At 36.5% G+C, this 13357-nt stretch overlaps 1 protein-coding gene across 19 annotated transcripts in view; it reads right to left on the bottom strand.

The window, feature by feature from the left end:
* TTLL5 (tubulin tyrosine ligase like 5) overlaps window positions 1-13357 on the bottom strand; it is a 296207-nt gene that overhangs the window by 204201 nt on the left and 78649 nt on the right. For all 19 annotated transcript variants that reach the window (XR_004057198.1, XM_030929811.1, XM_030929823.1 and 16 more), the window contains 3 exons: window positions 9408-9521; window positions 9035-9126; window positions 1635-1697 (listed from right to left, as the gene is read on the bottom strand). Coding sequence is in view for 18 of the 19 variants with exons in the window: in XM_030929811.1 (XP_030785671.1) it covers window positions 1635-1697; window positions 9035-9126; window positions 9408-9521 (269 nt within the window). In the remaining variant the exon portion in view is untranslated. The remainder of the gene's footprint in view (window positions 1-1634; window positions 1698-9034; window positions 9127-9407; window positions 9522-13357) is intronic.

Here is a 13357-nt window from a genome sequence, read left to right as displayed (position 1 = left end):
TTCTTCATTTTGGCTAATGTAGTGGTCCCCACAATGCCTACTCTGCCCTCTTTCCCCTTCCTGGGAAACCCAAGTATAGAAAGATCCAGCGTCAAGCGCAGGGTCCACGTCAGTTCAGAAACAGACCTACATAACCTGTGAAGCAAACTACCTGTCTTAAGCAAACAGTTCATTACTTCTAAATATGACTGGACAAAGATCACCATACATTTGCAGATATATAAAAGTTAAAACTAGAAAGAATAAGATGAATAAATACAACTAATCCACAAGAATTAAAATAATGCAAAAAACAGAAAGGAACTTTGAACAATCTAAAATAGAGATTTGAAAAGACATTACATCCATGAAATACTAAAACTAATCAAAAAGCAAAAATAGTTCTTGTATATTAAAAACACACTTGCCAAAATAAAAAACTAAATTAAACACCCCTATCCTGTGTGAGTAATAAATAACGATATAGATATGGTTGAAGATCAATTTAGTTTTGGAAAACAAAATCCAAGAAATCTCCAAGAATTTAAAGCTAAGAGGCAAAACCAAAAGTATAAAAACAGTAAAGAAATACAGAGGCTATAGCCAAAATTTATCTAACAGGAATTCCACAAGGAGAGTAAAGAAAGGATAAGGGAAATACTTCCCACAGCTGAAAGACTGAAAGGCTGCACTCACTGCATAACCAAAATAATGAAAAATGACGTATCAGAACACATCCTGGTAACATATCTAAACTCTAAAGGTAAAAGAAACCTCGTAAAAGTTTTCATAGAGGGGAGGAAAAACCCACAAGTTTTATATATATAAAGAAATGAGATTGTGTCTTCTACGTAAATCCAAAGATCTCTTTCTTTAGAACCTACATTACTTAATCGTAATTATCACAAATTTATAGAGACAAATTGCAAATCCCATGTATTTCCTGATACTAGATCATGAAATTGCAGATGGTTAAAACATGGGTATCTATTTTAAGAATCCTTCAAAAAAGGATTTTTTTGAAACCTACATCAAAATAATATAGGTTTCTCTAAATAACTAGGGTGCCGTATTTTGATAATCAATTAATGAACCATAGTGCAATGCAGTTATGTCTCAGGGGCTAAAAGTATGTGGAACTAAGCAGCCCTGATTGCCGTGCTATTTAAATTCCAATGTCTGTTTTCCATCATTTCCTTCTGTTTTCCCTTGTATTGAGATTATCAGTTGTCATTTCTTATAAAAGTTTCAGTGTATTTACTTTATGAATTACCTCCCCTCCACTTTTTCCAATCTGATAATTCTAATCTCTTCTGGTCTAGAAAAACAAATAATCATGTCTATTAAAACTGCATCTAAAGTATAATGGCACTGAGTAAAGGCCTTCCTTAAAGAAGAATAAAGTTTAAGGCATCTGTTAAAATTGCTCAAAGATCGTTATAGTTTAATTTTTGTCTTTTGGAAATGTTACAAAGTGCTGAGAGTTCATGATAAATTCTGGAAAAATGAGTCATGATATCATCCTTTCTACAGGACTTCTTTTTCTAGCAGAGATTTTACCTAAAGACTTTTATAAGGTCTCTTTCCTTCTTTTACATGTACTTTCTTTTAATCTTGTGATCTAGTCCTAAATTTAAAGTTTAGCAAATCTCTACCTGTCCTGGAAGAGGCGTGTTGCCAGCATATAGTTCATTGAGGTCTTATGCTCGAGGTAGGACCTGAAAGGCAAAGAAAGAAACCGGTTATTTCTTAAGCTAGTTCAAGAGGAAAATGTAGAAATAACACCATGAATCAAGCACAGAAGTAACAGGGGTACTTATATACTGTTTTTAAAGAAATATACTGTTTGTAAAGTGGCAAAGGAAAAGACTGTTGATCAAATTTAAATTGTAAGACACTAGAATAGAAACAAATAGAATAAAAAGAATAAGGAAAAAGAGGATTTAATTTAGAAAACAGAAAGAAAAACCAGCATTTCTTGGATTAATAGGTAATATGCTAAATTCAGAAAATAAGACTGAAAGATAAAAGAAAAATTAACAAAAATTTATATATAGGTCAAATGAAAGTGGGAATAGGAGACGCATAAAGGGCCTGAAAATGTAGATAAGAGACTGTTTCAGTCATGTTATTCCCTAACTTAGGAGCTTTCAGTGGCTCCTAGATGTCTATTGCTAAAGGCAAATACTTTCTCTTCCAAACTTTCAAAAGTTGGATCATCTGTAACATCAGTTCATTCACACTCTCTCCACACAGTTGCCTGACACGGATCCTAAGTAGAGTCAGCCAAGTCTCCCTAGAATGCTCTTGTCAGAGGCGTTTGAACTAGAGTAACTCCATCTTGAATAGGAGCTGGGTAAAATGAGGCTGAGGCCTACTGGGCTGCATTCCCAGATGGGTAGGAATTCTAAGTCACAGGATGAGACAGGAGGTCCGTACATGATACCACTCATAAACATCTTGCTGATAAAACAGGGAGCAGTACAGAAGCCAGCTAAAACCCACCAAAACGAAGATGGCACCGAGAGGAACTCTGCTTGTCCTCACTGCTACACTCCCACGGGCACCAGGACAGTTTACAAATGCCATGCCAATGTCTGGAAGTTAACCTATATGGTCTAAAAGGGGAAGGCATGAATAATCCACCCCTTGTTTAGCATACAATCAAGAAATAACCATAAAAATGGGCAACCAGCAGCCCTTGGGCTGCTCTGCCTATGGAGCAGTCATTCTTTTATTCCTTTACTTTATTAATAAACTTACTTTCACTTTACCATATGGACTCACCGGAATTCTTTCTTGTGTAAGATCCAAGAACCCTCTCTTGGGGTCTGGACTGGGACCCCTTTCCAGTAACACTCTCATAGCTCCCACTGATCTTTTGCCTCTGACTGGATACCTTCTCCCCATATCACCTCTACATCTATACAGTGGTCCTTCCTCTTGTTTTAGTTACCCACAGTAAACGAAAGTCTGAAAATATTACATGGAAAATTCCTGAGATAATTCATAAATTTTAAATTATGTACTGTCCTGAGGAGCGTGATGAAATCTCATGCATTCTGCTCGTTCCCACCAGGAATGTGGATCATCCCTTTGTCTAGCATCTCTGCACTGTAGACACTCCAGGCCCATGAATCACTTAGCAGTGCTTGTGTTCAAAGAACCTTATTTTACTTAATAATGGCCCCAATAGACAAGAGTAGTGATGCTGGCAATCTGCACATGCCAAATAGAACTATAAAGTTCTTCCTTTTGGTGAAAAAGGTAAAAGTTCTTGACTTAAGGAAAAAGAAATCATATGCTGGAGCTGCTAAAATAAAAACAAATTTTCTATCCATGATATCGTGAAGAAGAAGAAAGAAATTCATGCTAGTTTTGCTGTCACACCTCAGACTGCAAAAGTGATGGCCACAGTGCATGATAAGTGCTCAGGTGGAAAAGACATTAAATTTTGGGGTGGAAGACATGAACAAGTGACAGCAGTGTGTCACACGAGAAAGCACTGGGCCGATACAAAGACTTCAGCAAGGGATCTGAAATGAGTGACACTAAGCCATTTACTGCAAGTAAGGGATAGGTGCACACATTCAGGAATACAGAAAGTCAACAGTAGCCTAACACCACGTCACAATGCCTATGGCATTCACCTCACTTCATCTCATCTCACTGTATCATCTCACATCATCACAAAAGGAAGGGTAAGCACAGAACAGTAAGATATTTGAGAGGCCACATTCACATAACTTGTATTACAGAATATTGTTTTAATTGCTCTATTTTATTATTAGTTACTGTTAATATCTTCCTGTGCCTAATTAATAAATTTAACTTTATCATGGGTACATATATAGGAAAAAACATAGTACATATAGTTGACCCTCGAACAACGTGAGGTTTAGGGGCACTGGCCCTGCCACAGAGTCAAAAATCCGCATATAACTTTTGCTTCCCAAAAAGTTAATTACTAATAGCCTACTGTTTACCAGAAGGCTTAATGATAACATAAAAAGTGGATTAACACACATTTTGCATGTTATATGTATTATATACTGTATTCTTACAATAAGTAAGCTAGAGAAAATAAAATGTATTAAGAAAATCGTAAGGAGGAGGAATATCTAGTTGCTGTCTCGGGGTGGCAGAGTTCGAAGAAAATCCATGTATAACTTTACTTCAAACCCACGTTGCTTAAGGATCAAGTGTTTGGTACTGTCCAGTTTCAGGCATCCACAGGGGCTCTTGGAAGGTATCCTCTGCTGATAATCCTCTGCTGATAAGGAGTTTTCTACTGTACTACACCCTTCAAAAAGCAGATCAAGTCGACCCTGCTGTACAAAGCCTTCCCTGATATGCCCTACCATGTCTTTACTGTATGCCTGAGGACCTGTCATAAACTGTGCATACAGAGCAAACTTTTTGTTCTAGGAAAGCTGTATGATGCAGCAGGAAAAAATGAGGATCTAGATCAGAATATATGACCTAAGTCTCACTGTGTGGTTATGGACAAGTCACATTGTTTTACTGAGCCTTAGTGTCCCTCCCTGTCATTAAAATGTGAGTGAAATAATGAAGTACACAAAGTGCATTAAAATTACAAAAAGCTATACAAATATGAGCTCTTCTTATTATTAAGAACATTATTAAGAATAAAGTAATAAAGCTATTCTTATTATATATGTAAGTAATTTTCCATAAACATACTGTTAACTGTCAACCGACAGGGATCCCACCTGATATTTATTTTATACGCCAAAGAACCAAGCATAGTGCTAGACATTTGTTGATAATATGCATGTATTAATAAAATGGCACATTTGTTAGTAGATAAACATATCTCCCACATTCTATGTAAAGGCAGTTCAATTAATATGAATATTAATTGAGCCTCTTTTCTCAGAACGCACCAAGAGAGTTAGAGTAACTTACCAATGTGATTGGTAATTTAGGAAAAATAAACAGAAAATGATGTACTGAGCACCTCTCTTTTTTCTCTTGGGAGCTACTCCCCCCTTAGGAAATACATATCCTCTACTGCTCCTATAGGGTCAGCACTCTCCATACATGGCTCAGACCAACCTTGCTTACAATAGGAATATAAGTCTGTCCAATTCTGAAGCTTAACAGGAAGTGCATTTGCTTGCAGACAGTTATAATCAGTTCCCCCAACCTATACTTTATCAGTAAAAAATAAAGTATTTTGGTTTCCGTCTATTTTAGTCCTTGTTTTATTTCTCAACTGGTTCAAAACCAACCTAGCAAAGAAAGATATCATTGTTGGACTTCCTTAAGAGACCCCAAGACTATTTGAAATTGATTCCATAGAAAAAGATACTCAAAGTAAGGTCCTATATCTTGAAATACTCAAAAGTAAAGGGTCCCCCTTTCATTAATTAAAATATATGCTTTCTAGGAAATGTAAAAATTCAAGTTTTTAAAAAAACATTTCTATATATATATATAATTTTCAAGAAAACCCATGTAATATTTTTCTGTTGAATTCCTAGGTCTTCATAAGGTATAACTACATGAATAGCATATTTTAAAAGATAAAAGGATGATTTCTCTATGAACAGCTAGGTTTTCAAAACAAACAAGCAAATTTTATAAAATGGCTTTTTCTTTTCTTCTTCTAAGTTCTGGCTCTGTACTTAGAACTACGAACATCCCAACTAGGTTAAAATGCAGTCACCAGAGGAAGAAAGTGTGTTGCCTGTAAACAAATACAAAGAGCCTCAACCTTACTAGCAATCAGAGAAATGCAAATCAAGACCAAAATAAGATATTTTACTCCCACTAGATGGACAAAACTTAAGAAGTCCGACAGTATTGTAATTGGAGAAGATATGGATCAACAGACTCTCTCATACATTGCTGATAGTTGACACAGTCACTTTGGGAAACAATTTAGCATTACCTTTTTTCCTAAAGCATTATCTTTTAAAACGGAACATTCACATGTTTTAAGGCACTGAGCCTATACAAAAACTTCAGCAAGGGATCTGAAATGAGCAACACTAAGCCACTTACTGGTTCACATATTTTAAGGCCCAGTAATTCCACTCCTAGATACATGCCCAGCAGACGCATACAAGAATATTTGCACCACAGCTGTCCTTAACAGCAAAAGCCCAGAAATAAGTCAAATCCTCAACAATAGGAGAACAGAAAAATTAACAGCAATATGAACACACAGTAAATATAATAAAGCACTGAAAAAAATGAACTGTAAATATATGTAACATGAACCTGAATTATAAAATGCTGAATGAAAAAAGCAAGAGTACACAGAACATGGCTTTTTTTTTTTTTTTTAAGAAAAAGTTTTAAAGTGATTAAAACAAAACAATAGAATTCTGATTCTATACATGAGAGGATAACTGTTACAGGACAAGCTCTCCTACCATAAACAGCTAGAAAAGTTTACAAGTTATTCGAAATAACTATTTTTTATTAAACAACTGGCAGCACAGGACTGTGATCTCTGACAGAGGGAAATACACGAAGTACAACTGCCCTACATTTCTGCCTAAAGGCAATTTCCAGACTATATAGAAAGAGAGGAAATGCAAATAGAGCCCAACTGTCTCTGAAAAGAGATAACAGAAATCAGATTTCTAGGGAGTGGCTAGAATTTTCAAAGCAATGTCCTGCAGAAGAAGTTGTGCAGAAGAAGATATCCAAAAATCATCATGAGGGACCCCTTGAATCTTCAGGTGAATACAAATCTGCTTAGGTATAGGGTGAAAGTCCACAAGGCTGAGTAAAGTGAAACTATCAGAATAAAGAACAAATTAAGGAGAAGGTAAGGTGTAAGCTGAATAATTCCCAGAGTTCACATGAGGTTGCAAATTGAGTTTCCACCAGACAGAATGAAAAGATCTCACTGAATGTGGGGGTAACTTAACAGACACCCCCAAAAGAGTCTTTAGTGGAGGAGCTAACCTGGATCTAGACAAAAAGCTAGTATAAACGAACCATAACAATGCTTAAAAATAAGTCGGAAAAAGATAAGCTGATCTACAAGTAACTTAAGTGCCTGACCAAAAAAAAAAAAAAAAAAAAAAAAAAATTCAAAAGGGTTTAAAGAAGACAATAAAATCCAAACACTCAACAATATTACATTTACAATGTCTAGCATTCAATTAAAAAAATTACTGCACATGTGAAGAAACAAAAATGTGACCCATAAACATGACGAAAACCAGTCAATAGAAAGAGACCCCAAAATGACAGATAACAGAAAAAGATATTTTAAAACATTTATTATAAATATTATAACACGTAAACAAAAATGTAAAGGAAATCACGAATATAATGAAAAAGAGAAAAAGGAGACACAAAAACTGATGAAAAATAAAATATCTGAAATGAAAATTTCACTTAATAGAGGATTAGGCACTGCAGACAAAATAATGAATGACCTTAGAGACACACACAAATACAAAACCATCCCAAATTAAAGAAAGAGAGAAAAAAAAAGTCTGAAAAAACATGAGCACAGCCAGATTTGTGGTAAAATGTAAACTAAGTTAACACGTAACCAGAGTCTCAAAAGAAGACAGGAAAGGAGAACATTAGAAAAAAATATTTGAAGAAATAAAGGCCAAAAGTTTTCCAAATTTGAATAAAACTATAAACCCATAGATGAAGAAGTTCAATGAATCCCAAGCACAAGAAACATGAAGAAAATGACACCAAGGCACATCATAATCAAACTGTTGAAAATCAGTTGTGGCCAACCACAGTATCTCACACCTATAATCTCAGCACTTTGGGAGGCCAAGGCAGATGGATCACTTGAGCCCAGGAGTTCAAGACCAGCTTGGGCAACAAGGGGAGACCCCCATCTCTATAAAAAATACAAAAATGAGTCATGCACGTTGGTATGCACCTGTAGTCCCAGCTACCTGGCAGGCTGAGGTGGCAGGATAGCTTGAAGTGGAGCCCAGAAAGCCAAGGTTGCAGTAAGCCAAGATTGTGTCACTGCATTCAGTCTGGGCAACAAAGTGAGACCCTGTCTCCAAAAAAAATAAAAATAAAAATAAAAATAAAAAAGAAAAGAAAAAAGAAAGAAAAGAAAAGAGGAAATCAGTTACAAAGAGATAATTCTAAAAGCAAACTGAGAAAAAAAGACATTATGCATAGAAGAACAAAGATAATAATTGCTGTATGCTTCTCATCAGAAAAATGCAAGCCTGAAAATGACAAAAAGACATTTTAAAGGTGCTGGGAATTGTACATGAATGCTCACAGCAGCTTTCTTCAAAAGAGACCATAACTGAACACAACGCAAATGCTCTACAATAGATGAGTGGTATATTCTGGTATATTCAACTAATTCTGGTATATTCAAACAATGAAATAGTATATAATAATAATAAAGAATGAACTATTCTTCATAAACCAACACATATGAATATGAAAAACACTATGCTGAACAAAAGAGTCCAGATACAAAAGAGTACACACTGTATGATTCCATTTATGTGGAACTGTGGAAAAACTGTAATGACAGAAGGCAGATCATAATGTCTGAAGCCCGGGGTCATGTGGAGGATTGAATATAAAAGGGGATAAAGAGGGCTATGAGGGTGATGGAAATATTTTATATCTTCATTGTGGTGGTAGTAGTGGTTAAACTGGTGCCTACTGTTGCCAAAAATCATCTTCAAATTGTACATTTAAAATAGATGCATTTTACTGCATGTAAACTAGATCTCAATAAAACAATATATTGCTTAGACACACATATAGATAAAACAATTTTTTTTTTCAAATCAAGGTAATGATAAACACAAAGTTTAAGACAGTGTCTAACCCTCGGATAGGAATCTAGTTAGGAGGGAGGCAGGGGAGTAAAAGGGAGAAATAATACACAGGTATATTAAATTACTGTCAATAATCTAGTTCTTGGGTTGGGTAATATTAATAATATTATAAATAAACAAAATAAGAAAAGCATCATCGGGGGGAGCAATGATGACAGTGTATCACAATTAATCTAATTCTATAGACCTCAGGCAAAGAACAAAAAAAAAGGTAGTCACCTCACCCATATATTTCCCATGTCTCAGACGTAGGAAATATGCGAATAAATCCACCTCTCCGATCATTCTCCTCCTTCACCCTCCGTAAAACTTTGATCTAGATGAAAAATAAGATAAAATGAGTACCTATTTTGACAACTGGAGTCCATGTGGCTATAGGACAAAGGAAGATACTTATGACTCAAGAATGTGAAAGCAGCATGAAGGGAGAAATTAATTCCATTTAAAATGTTCTTCCCTAAGAAAACATTTCTCCTATCTTGAATCTTTCTCTTTTCAATGTAAGACATGAGTTTGTCATGAATATTATGAATCACTCACTACTTTTTGCTAAAACCTGTGTTACCCCACAAAAGCCTAAAATGAACTTATCTTTACCTCCTCCATTGACAGACCAAGCACAGAACCACCCAACTTCCCTGGCCCTTTCTCCCGGCCTGAGCCCACGAGGTTTTTCATTTCCGCATCACTGGCAGAGAGTGGACGGGAACGCTAAGGAGAAGAAAATGAAAATAGTAAAAAAAAATTTTTAAGCTTTCATTATTCCTCATTACCCTGTTCATTCCCTCAACCTCATTATCTTTCCTAAGATATATAAGCTCAAATTCACAGACCACTTTCTGTAATTAATCTCAGCCTGGAACCCCAGAAAACAGATGAAAGCTAATAAACTCAAAGGCAAGAGGAGAAAACAGAATAGTAAAAGAACACTATGGGTTGAGAGAGTAAAGAGAAGAAAGAAAGAATAAGGTCTATGTGACTTTCTAAGCTAGTATTTAACCCAAACCTTGGTTTTAGAGCACATCCAATACTTCAAGCATACGGAAAAATCTGAAAATGCCCTCAATAGAAAAATAAATGTGATTTATTTCAGTGAGTATACTCTTTTCAGCACAGGAGATGAAGAATTAAGAAAACTGAGCCATAGGACACAAAACCAAGGAACAATCTATTATATCTAAAATGAAAAAGTTGGGCTGTGAAATGTTTTACAATTTGTCGGGGAAATATTGAGATGAGAGTCATCAGTGACTCTCATCACAGAAAAGAGCTGTGGCTAAAAGGCTATCACTGTGGTTGCTGGACTTCAAGAGGCCTGGAACAAGGGTGACTACCCTGGGTACTCCAAGAAGGCAGCCAAATGGGCCCCGTTCATTACTGATCCCAGAAGAGGATCTCAGCTATTTTAGCTTCTACATGATGATGAGGGAGGTCATCTGAAAACACAAGTTTTAAGTGATTTTGATTTTATGCGAGTGGAGAAACAGGAAGGTAAAAAAGGAAGTCAGTATAAAAGCATGATAATACACTATTATTGAAATAGATGACGTGACAGACAAAAATAAGACACATCTGCCAAGTAGAAAGAGTAAGAAAGAATTCGCCCACTATGGGTGCAAATTGTCCTCCTGATTCTTAGAAGTAACTTCAACCAGAGAGCAGCAGCCCCATTGTCACCAGGTATTATTTGTCTTTCTCTGTTTGTAGAATATCTATTCAAAGGCATTTTGGTAACTAACTTTTGGCCTTTTTAGCAACACCCGTTGTTATGGACTGAATGTTGGTTTCTCTCAAAAAGTCTCATGTTGAAGTCTTAACCTGCAATGTTATAGCATTTGGAGATGGGGCTTTTGGAAGGTAATTAAAGTCAGATGAAGTCGTGAGAGTGGGGCCCTGGTGTAATGGGATTAGTGTCCTTATGAGATGGTGGCCAGGTGCGGTGGCTCATGCCTGTAATCCCAGTAATTTGGGAGGCCAAGGTGGGCGGATCACGAGGTCAGGAGATCAAGACCATCCTAGCTAACATGGTGAAACCCCGCCTCTACTAAAAATACAAAAAATTAGCCAGGCGTGGTGGCAGGTGGCTGTAGTCCCAGCTACTCAGGAGGCTGAGGCAGGAGAATGGTGTGAACCCAGGAGGCGAAGCGTGCAGTGAGCTGAGATCACGTCACTGCACTCCAGCCTGGGCATCTCCAGCCAGTGTATGTACAAAGAAGAGGCCATGTCAGCATACAACAAAATAGAGACCTACAAGCCAATAGAAAAAAGCCTTAGAATGAAGCCTATCTTGCCACCACCTTGATCTTGGATTTCTCAGCCTTCAGACTGTGAGAAATAAATTTCTGTTGTTTAAGCCACCCAGTCTATGGCATTTTGTTATGACAGCCTGAGCAGACTAATATATTCATGTACACAAATAACCAACCATGGATGGTTTTATCTTTGGACACAAGAGAGACCAACTAACCAATCTCCAAAGCTACCATGGGAGTTATAAAAGCTAACTTTTCTGATCGGTAACTCCATGATGGATATCTATAACAAGAAAACCATGAAATCAACAGATGTAAGCAACATGTGAAGTGCAGGAGCTTTTACTGTGGTATCTTCAACATCCAGAACAACACACTGTACTTGGCATGAAGTCAATCAAGAAATATTGGTTGAACAAACAAATAAGTGAAAGTGCTGACATCAATCATGGCTAGAAGTAAACTTTGCAGAAGGATTTCGGGAAATATTTTTACTTACTCAATCTCTGGGAATACATTAAACAGTAGATGTTAAAATGAGAGGGTTTATAGGGGAAAGTTGAAAGATTTAGGAAAGAAACAAATATAAATAATATAACCATTGTTTATAAATCTTTGAAAAGTGTGAATGCTTATTTAATGTATAATTTGGAAAAGCCAAAAATATTAAATGGATAGTTTAAGGACTTTTCTCGTGATCACACATGAGATTTATTGTTTGCTAAAAAATACTTATCTAGTTCACGCATGACAGCCTCTCTGATCATAAAGCCACTGGCAAAGCCTGGTGCTGTGGCTCACACCTGTAATCCCAGCACTTTGGGAGGCCAAGACGGGTGGATCACCTGAGTTCAGGAGTTCGAGACCAACCATGGCCAACATGGTGAAATCTCGTCTCTACTCAAAATACAAAATTAGCTGGGAGTGGTGGCACATGCCTGTGGTCTCAACTACGTAAGAGGCTGAGGCAAGAGAATCGCTTGGACCCTGGAGGCGGAGGTTGCAGTGAGCCAAGACTGCCCCATTGCACTCCAGCCTGGGTGACAAAAGCAAAACTCTATCTCAAAAAACGAACAAACAAAAAAACAAAACAATAAAGCCACAGGCAGTTGTCTTCTAAAGTTAAGTAGCTTTCTTACATGACACTATCTAAGGGCCTCAAATCTCAAATTATGTAAAGAGAGAGTAAGAAATAAGCATTCATGTAAATGATATAATAAAAATAGGTATTTTTATTAAGCATTTAAGAACAGAAAGAATGTTACTCAGAAGGCTAATAAACTGAAAGCTATATCAAAGTTTAATTAAAAGTATTTAAAGAAAAAGTTATTAACTATTAAACAGATTAAGAAATGCCTGGCTGTATTTAAAAGAACAGGGTTCAAATCACTATTGAATAACACCTAATGAGAACCTCCAATTCCTGGATATTGTTTTTAATGGTTTTTTAATATTCCTGGCTTCTAGAAATGGAGATAATGATGTGGCAACCTTCTCCTACTAACCTAATGTGGCTTCTCTAACCAATGAATTAGCACCCCAAAACTCTTAAAACTTCTCTGCCAATCACTTTCAAAGAGTTGTCTCTCTCCCATATACATTCACAACCACTCCTTTGCTACAGCCTACAATTGCAGGTCTAGCGACTGTGTGCATATTTGTGGACTGTTTGGGGTCGGGTAGAGGCACGTAGGAATTCAGGTCTGTGCTTCCAGTTGGGGTATTTAAGCGCTCTGAGAAAGGTCTGTAATTCTGTGACCTGAATTATAGACACAGATGAAAGAAAAGGCAGAGAAAGAGAGAAGAGAAGAAGAAAGGATAAGGCGGATAGAAAAAAAGAAAATAAATGCTTATGAGTGTTGCGGAGACATACTTGGAGATTAAAAACAAAGCAAAGGCAAAAAAAAAAAAAAAACGGAATCAGATTGATTTGAAAGGCTATGAAGACTATCAAAAACAAGGCAAAACAGTCCAAATGCAAGTCATTCTGCAGTTTTGCCTTTGGGCACATCAACTACATTCTCTGGGTGGTAGACATAATAAATCCACATATTTCCATGAGTTGACTGAATGTACTAAGGAAATAAGGGTCCTCTGAACTTAGGAGAACACCATTGCCTCTGGCTAAAAGATACATGATTTAGATATCCAGTGCTCAGATAAATTATAAACTGTCAAATTACTGTCAAGTTAAGAATTCTGCCATGCAACATGCACCAAAGATAAATTTATCAATAGTACAACTTACGATTCAGAAATCTTCCCAGAGAAGAAATCTTACATATCTAACCGTCA

The sequence above is a fragment of the Rhinopithecus roxellana genome, chromosome 5 (assembly GCF_007565055.1).
Source record: "Rhinopithecus roxellana isolate Shanxi Qingling chromosome 5, ASM756505v1, whole genome shotgun sequence".
In the NCBI taxonomy this organism is placed as follows: domain Eukaryota; kingdom Metazoa; phylum Chordata; class Mammalia; order Primates; family Cercopithecidae; genus Rhinopithecus; species Rhinopithecus roxellana.
Note: the sequence above shows the minus strand (reverse complement) of the source record. Positions and strands in the feature narration are given on the sequence as shown.